Source organism: Ipomoea nil, unplaced genomic scaffold, assembly GCF_001879475.1.
Source record: "Ipomoea nil cultivar Tokyo-kokei standard unplaced genomic scaffold, Asagao_1.1 scaffold2705, whole genome shotgun sequence".
Taxonomy (NCBI): Eukaryota; Viridiplantae; Streptophyta; class Magnoliopsida; order Solanales; family Convolvulaceae; genus Ipomoea; species Ipomoea nil.
In genome coordinates this window covers 1254025-1269967 of record NW_017619133.1, presented here as the reverse complement: position 1 = coordinate 1269967, position 15943 = coordinate 1254025, and the positions used below count along the sequence as shown (strand labels likewise).

Below are 15943 nucleotides of genomic sequence, written 5' to 3'. Positions count from 1 at the left end.
AGGGAACGGTTACAAGGGGATGATGGCTTATCCTAGACAGAATTCGCTTTCGGGATTTTCTTCGGCGGGGTCTGTATGGTCCTTGTCTTCGGGGTTTGGGTATTCCCCTTCGAGGTCTTCTTCGTTTCCGAGGTCGGCTTGCGTTTGGCTCATGACGAATATTTTTCCGGGAGCGCCGTAGCCCCCTTGGTGGCCCGTGGTGGTGGGACGCGGCCTTTGGGGTTGAGTGCAATGGAAGGCCTTGTGTCCTTCCTCCCCGCAGTTGAAGCATCTCCAGGGGTTGCCCGCGCAGTCCTTGCCGCGGTGGCTTTTGTTGCATCTCGGGCAAGGAAAGTTCTTTGGGTTCGCTTCGTTGTTCCCCGGGGGCGGTCTTGGGTTGGTCGGGTTGTTTGTCCTCGTGCCGACGTCGTTCCTTGTTCTTTTCACCGGCGGTGCCCCACTTCCGGGGTTCCTTCTTCGCATCTGTTCTTGGACTCCGCGTTGAAGTAGTTGGATTCGATAGAGATTCGCGGCACTGGCGTAAGCCTCGTTGAGGGTCCGGGGCCTACTTACCACTAGTGCCTTCCGGGCTTCGAAGTTGAGGCCCGATACGAATCTTTCTACCTTGGTTACCTCGGTGGGGACAAGTTCGGGCGCGAAGCGTGCCAGTTCGAGGAACCGTTTATGGTACTCTACGACAGTGGTCGTTCCTTGCTTTAGATGGAGGAACTCTTCATACATGGACGCTTTTACGTGAGTTGGGTAGAACCGTTCGCGCAGCCGTGCCTTGATGCTTTCCCAATTGAACCCCGGTTCTTGTCGGTGGGTGGGTCCCTCGTGGATCCACCAGAGGTCGGCCTCTTGTCCGAAGTAGAACGTGGCAATTTCCACGCGGCGTTCCTCCGGGCATTCCACCACCCCTAGGATCTTATCGAGAGTCCGGATCCATTCTTCTAGGATCGCGGGGTCTTCTTCTCCGAAGAACGTGGGTGGCCGGTGATTTGAAACTTGGCGGGCGATGTCTGAGTTTGCGTTTGTCGGAGGTGGTGGGGGTCTGATGTTGCGAAGGGCCGCTTCACTTAGTGCTTGCGCGACTTGTGTTAGTTGCTGTAGAGTTTGGGTCAAGGGGTCGTCAGTGGCGGGTTCCGGTGTCCTTGATTGTCTTCTGTTCGGCGCCATGTTATCGTCTTTCTGGTCGGGGTTTATAAGAGTATTAGATTAGAGCCTGCTGTACTTCTTATGAAGTGATAAGTGGGGAAGAGTAACGTGTGGGGGGTTTATGTGTAGGTTTCACAATCTCACCGCGCGTCCTAAGATTCCTAAGCCCTATGTTCTTAAGTACCTAGAGTTCAAGCTTAATGTCCTAAGGTCCGTTCTTAAGAGTCTTATCTTAGGGTCAGACTTAGGCTCTGATACCAACTGTAACACCCCAGATTTTTAAGACATTTAAAGCTTATATAATAAAGGTAATATCTCATTAAATCCCAAAACATAATGTAAGTGTACGGGGTGTTATGCCACACCTAAGCCGGAGGACTTAGGTGCACAGGCTACTACTGAAATCCTTAATAATGTCAATACATAAACATGGCACGCAGGCCGAAAGGGAAGACTATCTACTCTACGCTCCAGTTCTAGCGCGCTCCAGTGCTCTAGTCTTCGGTGCCTGAAAGCCAAATATATCTGTTCAGCGAGATATACAATACATATAGAGATATATATAGATATACGAAAACCATTGTGAGCATGAAGATATATCCTACGAACTCTAGCTTTTAAAACCGAGAGTGACTCGACAGATAAGGTCAGACACAAGCAATAATTATAACGAGCATATGCAGTTCACAATAGATAAGGCAGATAAGGCAAAGCATAAACAACAATCACAACCCATCACAAACAATCCCCAATATGAAACCCATAGTCACATCTCAAGGCACTCATAGTCACAATTCGTCCGTATCACAACACATAACGCACGTTGTTGGCGCCACAGGACCACTCGCATGCCCATACATGCGGGTCAGCGCATATAGCTCTGACACGGCCCCACAGCACCATGCCCCGTATCGCAACACAGGGAGGTCGATCGCAACCGACCGATGAACCGCAGCTCATCATAATGTTTGATCGCAACCAAACAGTGGACCGCAGCCCAAGAGAGTGTGTCATCTGACTGTAGCCAGGAATTCCCATCTGACTACAGCCAGCCTCTGAACCGCAGCTCAGGAAAGATGTCACCTGATTGCAGCCAGGAATTCCCATCTGACTACAACCAGCTTCTGGACCGCAGCCAAGGATACCATCATCCGACTGCAGCCAGGAATTCCCATCTGACTGTAGCCGGCTTCTGAACCGCAGCTCAGGATAATCAATCGATCGCAACCGAATTGGGGCAACACGCACACATAACACATAGCAAGCACATGCAACCCACATTACACATTGGGAAGGGGGATAAAGCGTATAACAACCTTATGCGTGATCCATCACGTACTAAGAATAGTCCTAAGGGGTTCATACTTCTTCCACCTAGGTCAACGGGATACCAATTCAACTAGCATGCAATATAATAGGCTCATAAACCTACGAACGGTACCCAAAATATCAAACTAGACATAGGCACGACAAACGGGTCCGTTGGGACACCACAGGGATCGGGGAAACATCAAACGGGGAAGCCGGGGTCCCGAGGGGGGGAGAATTCCAGCGGGTCGGGCAGCGGGTGCCCGGCGGGCAGCTGCCCGCCCGCCGGCTGCCCGCTGCCGGAACTACCCGAAGTTGCCACGGGTAGGTGGCGGGTCCCCTACCCCCACCTACCCCCCACTGACTCTTTTCATCACTTTTCGCCCCGGGAACCGTTGTGGAACCCGAAACCATGCTTAGACACTTTACAACGCAATTAACGACAACACGTAGACAATTAACGGATCAAATACGAGAAACGAACGGCACCTAACCTATCGTGCTTTTCTAAACGTAATCAACACCCAAACATGCGATTTCCCCGCCCGATAACCCAAGAATAATAACATACGATACAACCTAGGGTTCTAATTACTTTTATATCAACAAGAATACGATTCACCTTCTAATTGCAAGATTCGGTAAGAATAACACATAAACATCAAGGATGCCAATTAATCATCAAGAACATCATAATCATCAAGAAAAACACATAATCATCAAGGATCCCGAATTAATCATCAAGAATATCATCATTATCAAGAAACTCCCAATTATCAAGATTATCAAGATTCCCCATGGAATCATCAAATCAATATCAATAATAATCACCATAATTTCGCCATTCACAATAATATGGGGGAAACCCTAAGGGGAAATCATAGCTATGAAAATAGGTTTTGTTGAGACATGGGTTACCTCTTAGCCTTAATTAATTCCTTGGCTATGAAGGATCTTTCTTTAAGCTTTCTTGCTTTCTTGATTTCTTCTAAGGGAATTCTTGGAGCTCTCCTGGGGTGATGGGGCGTCTAGGCGTGTGGGGGGTTCTGGGTGTCTCCTAAGTTCCCTATTTATATATTTAAGACTCCTAATTAGGACCTGAATGGTATGGGTTTACTAATTCTATTCCTTATAGGACTCAGGGACTTGCTCTAGGGATAAGGGTCCATATTAATTAAAGCGGATCCTAATCACAATCTGAATAGTAAAAGGCCTACTTCTTTTATTCCTAATAGATAACTAGGTCTAGGATTCCTAATTAGGATCTGAATAGTAAAAGGTTTACTATCTTTATTCCGAATAGGCTTAAGCCTCTAATTTAGGCAAGGGTCCACGGTTCATGGTGGACCCTATTAATCAATTAAAGGGGAACCAAACATAATTAATCATATTTAATTATTAATAGCGGGATTAATTAAATAATTAATCCATGATTAAGGCCGTAACACGGGGTGTTACAACGCCTACCCGCCCTGGGGGTGGTTTTGGAGCCGACCCCTGAGGTCCTCCGCCGAACCTTGTCGGTTCCCATTAAGTTGATCCCTAAGGTCTTCTCCCGACCCCACGGGTAGGGTCTACTGACTCACCGTTGTCCCATTGGGGTGGTTGGCGTGGTAAAGGTTGCGAGTGTTGCGTGAATCGTGGGAATTGCGGGTGTTTGACCCTGATCTCGTCATAGCTGGGGGTGAGTAATAGAAAGGAGAGCACGCTTAAACTTTTACAGCCGCTCTCAACAAGACCACCAATGATGGAATTAATTAACCCGGGGTCCGAATCAATAAACCTGAATAATAGGGGGTTGAAATAATGATACAAATATAGTCACGGGGACTAATACTGTATTAATTGCATGTGAAATGCTATTACAAAGACAATGATAATGTAATAACAAGACAAATGTAAGTTTTGGACATGAGATGTCTAATTAAGACACAAATGGGGGTTTTTATACCCAATATTACCCCAACAACCTCGGAGGACGCGGTGGGATCTACTTGGATCGCAACCACCGCAAGACCTTCTCAACACGAGGACCCCGCCCCTTGGCCGAGCCCGGAGCTCGGCCAAGTGAAGAGCACGAGGTAGCCGACCTCGCGGAAGCTAACCTTGGGCCGACCCCTTCGTGGTCTGCCCGGGCGTATGCGTAGTCAAGTCGGGTTCTGGGTCAGATTCGCTACATATTACGTCGCCCCGGATCCGCTCCGTAATTATTCCATCAATATTTAAATATTTCAGTTATTTTATGTTTTATTATTGTTGGGAATAACGAACCAAATTAATTTAATATCGTAAAATTATATATATATATATATATATATATATATATATATATATATATATATATAAATTCCATTTCTTTTGGTTGATATATATATATATATATATATATATATATATATATATATCAACCAAAAGAAATGGAATTTATAATCCTCCAGATTATAATTCCAATCAACGAGAAAGGAGATAGGATTTGTTGCTTAAAAGCATAATTCAAACCGAAAGAAGAAAGAAGATGAAGAATCCACTTCCAAAATCAATGTGGGACAAAAGCTTTACTTTGTCCCTTCTTTTTCCAACTCAAATGGGTCTAATTTGAGAATCAATATCTCATTCACCCATTATCCGTTTTGAGCGTACAATATATCAATCTCTTCGTTTCACTACGAAGAATCCGAATCCACTTTGACCCGACCCAAATCGGAAGTGGACCCCACTGATAATTGTACCACAAAATAGCCACTTAATATGTTATTTTATGCCATTTTAAGCTATTTTTTCATCAAGTATCACTAATGAATTTTATTATGTGTAAGTAATTTAAATATTATTTTTTGAAAAAATAATAATATGAGATGTGGTGGGCACCCGCACCCGGTGGGGTGGGGGTGGGTGGAGAAAATATAAGGTGGGTCGGGTGATGGATGTAGGCCTTCCCGACCCATTGCCATCCCTACCGTTAGCCATACTTTGCCTCATACTAGACTTAGAACCACAAAGGGTGCATAGGTGTTTACTGAGAAGAATGAGTACCGTAACTGAATGTGCTACATAATGAATAACATGTATCCCATCAATCCACCGTAACTGAATGTACTATATAATGAATAACCTGTATCACATCAATCCAAGTTTATATTAGGCACAGAATCTGATTGACTAACAACAATTCTAGTTATTTAGTCTAACCAAACTACGACAAATTATATCGTGCACCGCGGTGCGTAATCGATTCTGCACCGAGCTTGAAAACGACGCTGTTTTGTTTAATGAAAAGAAACGGTACCCGTTTCGCAAAAAGTAACTCTATTATTCAGTTTCATTTTGTATACACTGCAGTTTCAGTTCAACACAACTACACTTTCATTTCGATATAACTACATTTTCATTCGATATTTATACACTCAAATATGTGAAAATGTTATTTAACTTTATTTTATATACATTATAGTTTCATTAAAACACAACTACATGATCATTTCCATATAACTACAGCTTCATTGCACAATATAGACTCAAATATGTGAAATGTTATTCAGTTTCATTTTATATATACTGCAGTTTCATTTTAACACAACTACAGTATCATTTTGATATAACTACAGTTTCGCTGGGTAATATACACTCAAATATGTGAAATTGTTATTCTGTTTAATTTTGTATACGCTGCAGTTTCATTTCAACACAACTACAGTTTCATTTCATTTCAATTGCAGTTTCACTTGATAATATAAAAATAATACGTGAAGCAGTGTCAGTTTAGATACACTGTAGTTTCAGTTGGTAATTAATACAAAAAAAAATGCACACTCCGTTCACTGTAATGACGCGCCGTTTCTTTACTTAAAGAAACAGCGCCATTTTGACCGCGGTCCATAGTATAATGAATGCCAAACTACTCAATAAGTCTAGTCAACTTGCATCACTTAATTACGGCTCCAATATATAATATATAATATATATTATATATTATTAGGGAATATCTCACACTTGCATCATTACATATCCGTTTCAAGTTTTTGAAAATATTCATGAGGTAGTGTTTCATAATAGAGGGTTTCTATCTTTACATATTGATCAATTTTAATGAACTTTACCAAATGGGGGATATGATATGAGATCTAGGTCAATACCTACATATACGTTGTAAACCTCCCCATTTATGTACTTCAACCCATCACCTTTTACACAATTTCTTTACGATGGATACACTGCTGAAAATTATAGAATTTCCAACCATATGAAAATGATCTTAAATCAAGTCAAAAGTCTTGTTCAGACCACTTTTGATGTCAGAAAAAACCTTTATAACTATTTCTTACTACTTTTTGCTTTCAATTTGATTTAAAATCACTTTCAGGTAGTCTGAAATTTCATAATTTCCAGTACTGGATAACTAATTTTACAATTTCCACATGTCTACAAATTATTTAATGCTATTAGAGACAAAATTAGGTCATTATCACTTTCCAATATAGATATGCAAAATAGGAACTATCACTTTTATATTGATCTTATTTAAAAGGGAAATTAGATTAATTATAATACAAAAAGGTAAATAAACCCACATGGATGTCATCTTGTCAAAATTACTCATTGAGGAGGTGATCCATCGATTACTTGGTATAATTGGAGAGTTTTTAATAGTTGAGTGTTGGGCGGAGGTCGATAAGGGCCAAGTCTGCAAAGGGGCAAGTCCAGCACTTTGGGTCTTGAAAATCTGTGGCGGTATAATGAAATAAGGTTATGCATTCGCTAATAGTTATAGTTTTTGGCGTACTGATAAATACCTAATCCTAACTTCGAGGGAGCTAATTACACTCTTTTTTTGGTTCAATGGCCTGACTGCACTTTCTTGATCAGTTTGATGACAATTTTGAGTGTTTTTTTTTGACAACTAAACATTTGTTAGCATTAAAATTAATATAAAAAGTGAATAATTCCTTGAAAAATAGAGTAAATATATATCACTTTTGGTCAGTTGACTATCATAGTTGAAGCACTTTTGGTCCTTGATTATTTGTTTTTTTCGGATTAGGTGCATGACTTTCTAACTAGTATCACTTTTGGTCCCTCGGCCTAATTTTTCGGCCACATATTACCGAAATTCCAACCGGAAAAATAATATGTTATAATTACAAGGGTATTTTGGTCCTTTTAAAATTATTTCATTTCCCTCTTTGGTCCGAAGAGCTGAGGAAGAAAGGGGAGGAATTTTTTTTTAAAAAGGAAAATAAAATAAATTTGAAAATGTTATAAATATGATTATTGTGGACATTATTATATATATGGTAGCATTTCTAATTGATATGGTTACTACCTTTTATATGTTTTCATTATTACCTTGTATATAATGACTAGTTTTTTGTATGCGCTTTGCGCGAGAACTTGTGCCCATTGTTTTAACTTTATTAGTAAATCATTTTGAAATGGATAAATTGCATTTGTTTTTTTTTTTTCGATTTGATGAATTTTTATAAATATTGATGTAAATTTTTTTTGTTTTTGATTTTTTTTCACAAGAAATACAAATTTATTATGATGAATATATACATTTGTAAATTTTAGGGTATTGGATGTTATTTTACAAGTATTTTTTACTTTTTTTATTTAGTTAACATGTATTTTTCAGTGTTTCCAATCTCACATAAAAGTATGTTACTTACTGGTCTTATAAGTTTTTAAAATGAAAGTGTCAAATGTTGTAACTATTAGGCATTGTATTTTATGAAGAAAGAACATTGATGTAAAGACAATTGTAAAGAAATGAATAAAATTTGTTTAAATGTCTTTTTCTTCTAAAGAAAGGTTATTAGACATAAACAACAGATGTGGGCAAAGATGTTGAAGTAGAGAATTAAGATGAATGGAATAATGCTAGCTTAGACCATGTGATGTTCAATTATGTGTTGTTGGCTTAAAAACAAGTCGGGTTATGTTATTGTGTGTGGGCTATAGTTAGGTATCTTAACGCATTATACAATACCATAATCTGTAATCTTTTGTCATTACAATTTATAATTGTAGTTATCTTAAGTACTCCAAATATGCCAATACACATTTTCTCATCCCTACTCAAATTGATACAGTTTCAAAAACTATGAAGTATGTATCCAAAGTTTTTTTTTTTTTTAAGTGCTTGGGTCCAACGCTTTTGATTGACCATGTTAAAGAAGATTTATATTGTAATTCTTTACTAAACAAAATATCACACCACATATTTGTAATTTGAATTTAGAGTAAATTTGAAAACAAGAGAAAAGAGTAAATTGAATTTAGAAATTACCTTCTCTCATTTTGAATTACATGTCACACTAATTTAATGAACCATAGATGATTTTTCAAATATAGATACACATATCACTTGAATTGAATTGTCTCAATTCAACAGCTTTCACAGATTGATATCCAGAAATCATGTGGCACATGTGAGATAAATAGTTGTCAATTGCAAATAATTAGTATATGAAAATGTTTTTTTATTTAAATTTGAAATAAGAGGGTAAAAAAAAACTAACATCAATAAACGTTGGACATGGTGTTAGTTTTTGTCTGGTGTAACAGTTGTTTGAGAAATGTAGTCCAAGATTTCTTGATAAACAATATTATTTGTAATATTAGTTAGTTTGTTGGGACCATCATCACTAAATATAATCATCTTGACCGAATCTACTTTTTTTGCCCGAGACATAGCCACATTCAACTGTCCATGACTAAAAATTGGCTCTTTCAAGTAGATTCCAACAAAATCTAATGTTTGTCCTTGAGCTTTGTTAATTGTCACGGCAAAACACACTTTAATTGGAAATTTGGTTCTTTTAAAGGGTATCAGACAATTTTCATCCTTTGATGGCTCAACAGGGAAGGGATTCTTGGAATGAAGACATGTTTTCCTTTGTATTCACCAACTGCAATCAAACAACTGATGAGATGATCTTCAAATGAATCACAAACTAATCTCGTCCCGTTACATAATCCTTCAGATGGATTCAGATTTCTCAATAAAATTATAGGACAATTTTTCTTCAGAAGTAACTTGTGAGGAGGCAGGCCAGCTGGGGATAAAGTGTGTAAATAATCTTTACAATGCATCTGTTTCGAATCAATTGGTTCATAAAGCTAACATAGCACTTACTTTTTCCTGGGAATCTATCTATTAAGATAGAATTAATTTCATCTGCAAACTCATTCTTAGTTGTTAAGATGGCTGTGTTCATTAACGAATAAGGATCATTCCCAAAACATGTTAAGTCAGGATATACAGATTGAAATAAAGCATCAAGAGATATATCCTCATCCGAACATGGAATAATGAATGAGGATGGAATCTTAATCTTGTTTTGACCAATGAATTGTTCAGTTCCATTGCCAATCTTCATCAAGTACTCACAAAATGCTGGATCCTCATTTGCACGAACATTTTGGACCAATTTTAATCGTTGGATGTTTGGCCAGATTGATGGTGATTTAACCAAACTCGCTTCAAAGAAATCTTCTTTCTTCCCATATCTAATAACTGGCAATGTCTGTCGAAAATCACCTCCAAAAACAACCACTTTTCGTCCAAAAATTTGGTCTGTGTCTATAATATCTCTAAGCGTTGTATCAACGCTTTCAATAGCCCGGCGATTAGCCATAGAGGCTTTGTAACACCCCGTGTTACGACCCCTAAACCCAAATTAATTAATTAATTACTCAGCCCAAAAAGGGAGTTAAAATCCATTAATTAAAAAGGGGTCCACCATAGTCCATGGGCCCTTATCCCTAAAGACAATCCCTTAGTCCTATAGGAAATCGAATTAGCAAAGCCATACCACTTAGACCCTAATTGGGACTCTTAGATATATATATATAGGGACATAAGAGGCACCTAGAACTCACACCACAATAACTTTCACCACACAAGAATTCCCCAAGAATTCCCATAGGAGAAATCAAGAAAGAAGAAATCTTAAAGAAAGACCCTTCATAGCCAAGGAAATTAATTAAGGCTAAGAGGTAACCCATGTCTAAACAAAACCTATTTTCCTTGCTATGATCTCCTTCTTTGGCTCCCTCTATGTACTTGTGTCTTGATGAATTTCTTTATGATATTTGTGATATAATCTTGATTGATTGATGTGATGATTTTATGAGGGATCTTGATGATCTTGATGAAAAAGAGAGGTTCTTGATATTTAATGTGATGATTCTTGACAAATCTTGATGGTTCTTGATAATGAAAATAAAATATGATTTTGATGATTTGGGTGGGATTAGAGCCCTAGGTTGGATTGAGGAATTGATATTGTGATGTTCTTGATTTATATTTGGGTGGGAATTTGCATGTTCGAGTGTTGTTCGTGTCTAGAAGTCATGTTAGGATGTGTTCAATATGATTCTTGCATTCGATCCATTAAATGCCTATGTGGTTTCGTTAATTGCGTTTAAAAGTGTCTAAGCATGGTTTCGGGTTCCACGAAGGATCCCGGGACGCGTATTTGATAAAAGAGTCAGTGGGGGTAGGGGTACCCGCCACCTACCCGCTGCTCAAAGTGAGACCGCAAGGCAGCGGGCAGCCGTGTAACACCCCAGATTTTCAAGACATTTAAAACTTATAGAATAAAGGTGAAATCTCATTAAATCCCAAAACATAATACAAGAGTATGGGGTGCTATGCCACACCTGAGCTAGAGAACTCAGGTGCACAGGCTAACTACTAATATCCTCAATAATGTAAACGCATAAGCATGGCACGCAGGCCAAAAAGGGAACTATCTACTTCTACGTTCCAAGTTCTAGCGCGCTCCAGTGACTTATTCTTCTGTGCCTGAAAGCCAAATATATCTGTTCAGCGAGAGATGCTGGTAACCCACTCCAACGCGTTGAAATACAATACATATAGAGATATATATAGATATACGAAAACCATTATGAGCATGAAGATATATCCTACGAACTCTAGCTTTAAAACCGGGAATGACTCGACAGATAAGGCCAGACACAAGCAACCGTTATAACGAGCATATGCAGTTCACAATAGATAAGGCAGATAAGGCAAAGCATAAACAATAATCATAACCCAACATGAACAATCCCCAATATAAGTCCCATAGTCACATCCCCCAAGACACTCATAATCACAACTCATCCATATCACAACACATAACACACTTTGTTGGCGCCACAGGACCAATCGCATGCCCATGCATGAGGGTCAGCGTATATAGCTCTGACACGGCCCCGTAGCACCCTGCCCCGTATCGCAACACGGAGGGGTCGATCGCAACCGACCGATGAACCGCAGCTCATCATAGTGTTTGATCGCAACCAAACAGTGGACCGCAGTCCAAGAGAATGTCATCTGACCGCAGCCAGGAAAAAGGACGAACCGCAGCTCGTATAGAAACGTTTAATCGCAACCAAACGGTGGACCGCAGCCCAAGAGTATCAATCTGACCGCAGCCAGCTTCTGAACCGCAGCTCAGGATAACCAATCCGATCGCAACCGAATTGGGGTAACACACACATAACACATAGCAAGCACATGCAACCCACATTACACATTAGGAAGGGGGAGAAAACGTATAACAAAACCTATGCGTGATCCATCACTTACTAAGAATAGTCCTAAGGGGTTCATACTTCTTCCACCTAGGTCAACGGGATACCAATTCAACTAGCATGCAATATAATAGACTCATAAACCTACGAACGGTACCCGAAACATCAAACTAGACATAGGCACGATAAACGGAGTCCGTTGGGACACCACGGGGAACGGGGAACATCAAACGGGGAAGCCGGGGTCCCGGGTGGGACGACTTTCCAACGGGTAGCCGGTGGGTGGTGGGCCACCCGCCGGCTGCCCGCCGGGTTCTACTGTTCCGGGCAGCGGGTCGCCGGCGGGCAGCTGCCCGCCCGCCGGCCGCCCGCTGCTAGGCGGTGGTTTACGGCTATGGGTAGGTGGCGGGTCCCCTACCCCCCACTGACTCTTTTCACACACTTTACGCCCCGGGAACCGTTATGGAACCCGAAACCATGCTTAGACACTTTACAACACAATTAACGACAACCCGTAGACAATTAACGAATCAAATACGAGGAACGAACGGCACATAACCTATCATGCTTTTCTAAGTATAATCAACACCCAAACATGCGATTTCCCCACCCGATAATCCAAGAATAAGATCATACGATACAACCTAGGGTTCTAATCACTTTTATATCAACAAGAATACGGTTCGTCTTCTAATTGCAAGATTCGGTAAGAATAACACATAATCATCAAGATCATCACCCAATTATCAAGAACAACACATAATCATCAGGAACTCCATATAATCATCAAGAATATCATAATTATCAAGAATCTCTCAATATCAAGATTATCAAGATCCCCCATGGGATCATCACATCAATCATCAACAATAATTATCACAAGTCATTAATACACAATAATATGGGGAAACCCTAAGGGGGAAATCATAGCTATGAAAATAGGTTTTGTTGAGATATGGGTTACCTCTTAGCCTTAATTAATTCCTTGGCTATGAAGGATCTTTCTTTAAGCTTTCTTGCTTTCTTGATTTCTTCTAAGGGAATTCTTGGAGCTCTCCTGGGGTGGTGGGGCGTCTAGGCGTCTGGGGGTTCTAGGTGCTCCCTAAGTTCTCTATTTATAGATCCAAGGGTTTATTTAGAGTTTAATCCTATTGGGTTTAGGGGTTGGGTTTATATATTTGGGCCCATGGGCTACGGTGGCCTTTTTCCCTAATTAATCATTATAATTTATTCTTTCTCCTGGGCTATTAATTAATTAATTAATCAATTGGTTTTAGGATTCGTAACACGGGGTGTTACACTCTCCCCCCCTTAACAGGAAGCTTCGTCCCCGAAGCTTGGCCCCGGGTGAGAAAAGAAAAGTTTTCTCTTAGTTACCTGGAGTGAACAGCTTGGGATACTGTTCCTTCATCGTGTCTTTAAGTTCCCATGTTGCTTCCTTGGTCCCGTGGTTGGTCCAGAGGACCTTCACCATTTCTATGACTCGGTTCCGGGTATTTCTTGTTTTGGTGTCCAGGATTCTTACGGGTTTCTCTTCGTACACTAGTGACTCGTCGAGGTCTACGGTCTCGTGTTGGAGTACGTGGCTTGGATCGTGTATGTATTTCTTTAGCTGAGATACGTGGAACACGTTGTGGACTCGTTCTAGCTCGACGGGTAAGGCGAGGCGGTAGGCCAATTCTCCGATTCTCTCCACGATTTCGTAAGGGCCGATGAATCGGGGGCTGAGTTTTCCTTTTCTTCCGAACCTCATTACTCCTCGTGTGGGCAAGATCCTTAGCCAGACCTTGTCTCCGAGGTTGAATTCGGCTTGCTTCCTCTTTAGGTCGGCGTAAGACTTCTGGCGGTCTTGGGCGGCCTTCATCCTTTCCTGGATGTGTTTGACCTTAGCTATGGTGTCTTGTAGGTATTGGAGGCCCAGTGTTACCGGGTTGACCATATCTTCCCAACATAATGGGGTTCTACATCTCTGACCATACAGTGCTTCGTAGGGTGCCATTCGAATGCTCGCGTGGTAGCTGTTGTTGTATGAGAACTCGATGAGGTCTAGGTGTTCTTCCCACGTCCCTCGGAAGTCTAGTGTGCAGGCTCTCAGCATGTCCTCGAGGGTTTGGATGGTTCTCTCGGTTTGGCCGTCTGTGGTGGGGTGAAAAGCTGTGCTTAGCTTTAGGTGCGTTCCCAATGCTGATTGTAGTGATTTCCAGAATTGTGAGAGGAATCTGGAATCTCTATCGGACACAATGTTTCGGGAGACTCCGTGGTATTTCACCACTCGGTTTATGTAGGCTTGGGCTAGTTGCGTCATTGTCCAGGTTTCCTTCATGGCAATGAATCGTGCCGTTTTGGTCAGCCGATCCATTATGACCTAGATTTTGTCCTTGCCGGTTCTTGTCGGGGGTAGCCCTCCGACGAAGTCCATGGATATGGAATCCCATTTTCCTTGGGGTATTTCGAGGGGTTGTACGAGTCCCTTGGGCCTGCATCGTTCGGCCTTTACTCTTTGGCAATTCAGGCACCTGGCCACGAAATCTGCGATTTCCTTCTTCATGTTTGGCCACCAAAACGTCCTCCTTACGTCTTGGTATAGCTTGTCACCTCCCGGGTGGACTGAGTACGGGGAGTTGTGTCCTTCCTCCAAGATCCGTTGTTTCAAGTGGGGGTGTGTTGAGGGTACACACCACCTTCCCTTGTAACGGAGGCTACCGTCCGGGTGTGCCTCGAAGGGGCCTTCCTTCCCTTGGGTTAGGTCGTGGCGAATCTTATCTAGTTCCGGGTCCTGATGTTGCCCTGCTTTGATCTCCTCGAAGAGGGCGGGTATGGCTTGCGTGTTGAGTAGGTAGGCATTAGGGCGGGTTTGTCCCTGCTCTATTATTTCTAAGTGTAGTTTTTGGAAGTCCCTGTATAGTTGGTCCGGTAGGACCCACGTGGTGTTGAGGGAATGGGTCGTCTTTCGGCTTAGAGCGTCTGCAACGACGTTGGCTTTTCCCTCGTGGTATTGGATGTCTAGGTCGTAGTCTTTTATGAGTTCTAGCCACCTTCGTTGTCTCATGTTTAGGTCCTTTTGGGTGAAGATATACTTTAAGCTCTTATGGTTGGTGTAGATTTTGCATTGCACACCATACAGGTAGTGTCTCCAGATCTTTAGTGCGAAAACGATAGCGGCTAGTTCGAGGTCATGGGTGGGGTAGTTTTCTTCGTGGTTCTTGAGTTGCCTGGATGCGTATGCTATTACCTTCCCTTTTTGCATCAGCACGCATCCCAACCCTTTCTTGGATGCATCGCTGTAGACCTCGAATTCTTCCGTCCCGGAGGGGATAGCTAGCACGGGCGCCGTGGTTAGCTTGTCCTTTAATTCTTGGAAGGCCGAGATGCAGTTGTTGTCCCATCGGAAGGGGGTTTCCTTTTTCATGAGCTTAATGAGGGGTTGGGCTATCTTGGTGAAGTCGGGTACAAACCTCCTGTAGTAACCAGCCAGGCCAAGGAAGCTTCGGACCTCCGAGAGTGAGCTTGGCGTGGTCCATTCCTTAACGGCGCGAATCTTAGCGGGGTCCACCCTGATCCCCTCTTTGGTTATTACGTGACCCAAGAAGGCTACGCTGTCTTGCCAGAATTCGCACTTAGAGAATTTAGCGTAGAGTTGGTTTTCTCGGAGGGTTTGTAGTGATGTGCGAAGGTGCCTCCCATGCTCTTCTTTATCTCGGGAGTAGACTAGGATGTCGTCAATGAACACAATGACGAAGTCATCCATGTAAGGTCGGAATACTCGATTCATGAGGTCCATGAATATGGCGGGTGCGTTAGTGAGGCCGAAGGGCATCACGGTAAACTCGTAGTGGCCGTAACGTGTTCGGAAGGCCGTTTTCTGGATGTCCGGTTTGGCCACTTGGATTTGATGATATCCGGATCTTAGGTCGATCTTCGAGAATACTCCTGCCCCTTTAAGTTGGTCGAACAA

General features: G+C 41.7%; 1 protein-coding gene across 1 annotated transcript; it reads right to left on the bottom strand.

Annotated features, from left to right (window-relative positions):
- Positions 1 to 9273: 9273 nt before the first annotated feature.
- On the bottom strand, positions 9274 to 10082 carry LOC109156276. The gene is made up of 2 exons (XM_019304130.1): positions 9581 to 10082; positions 9274 to 9353 (listed from the first exon to the last, which is right to left on the bottom strand). The coding sequence occupies exons 1-2, from the start codon at positions 10080 to 10082 to the stop codon at positions 9274 to 9276; spliced, it is 582 nt and encodes a 193-aa protein (XP_019159675.1).
- Positions 10083 to 15943: the final 5861 nt, after the last annotated feature.

What these genes read in the sequence shown, in the direction of transcription:
- LOC109156276 (XM_019304130.1), bottom strand. Translation starts at nt 10,082, where the DNA reads ATGGCTAATCGCCGGGCTATTGAAAGCGTTGATACAACGCTTAGAGAT. An exon ending in AGATAGATTCCCAGGAAAAA is followed by an intron (nt 9,354 to 9,580) that starts GTAAGTGCTATG and finishes GTTTGATTGCAG; the next exon opens with TTGGTGAATACAAAGGAAAA.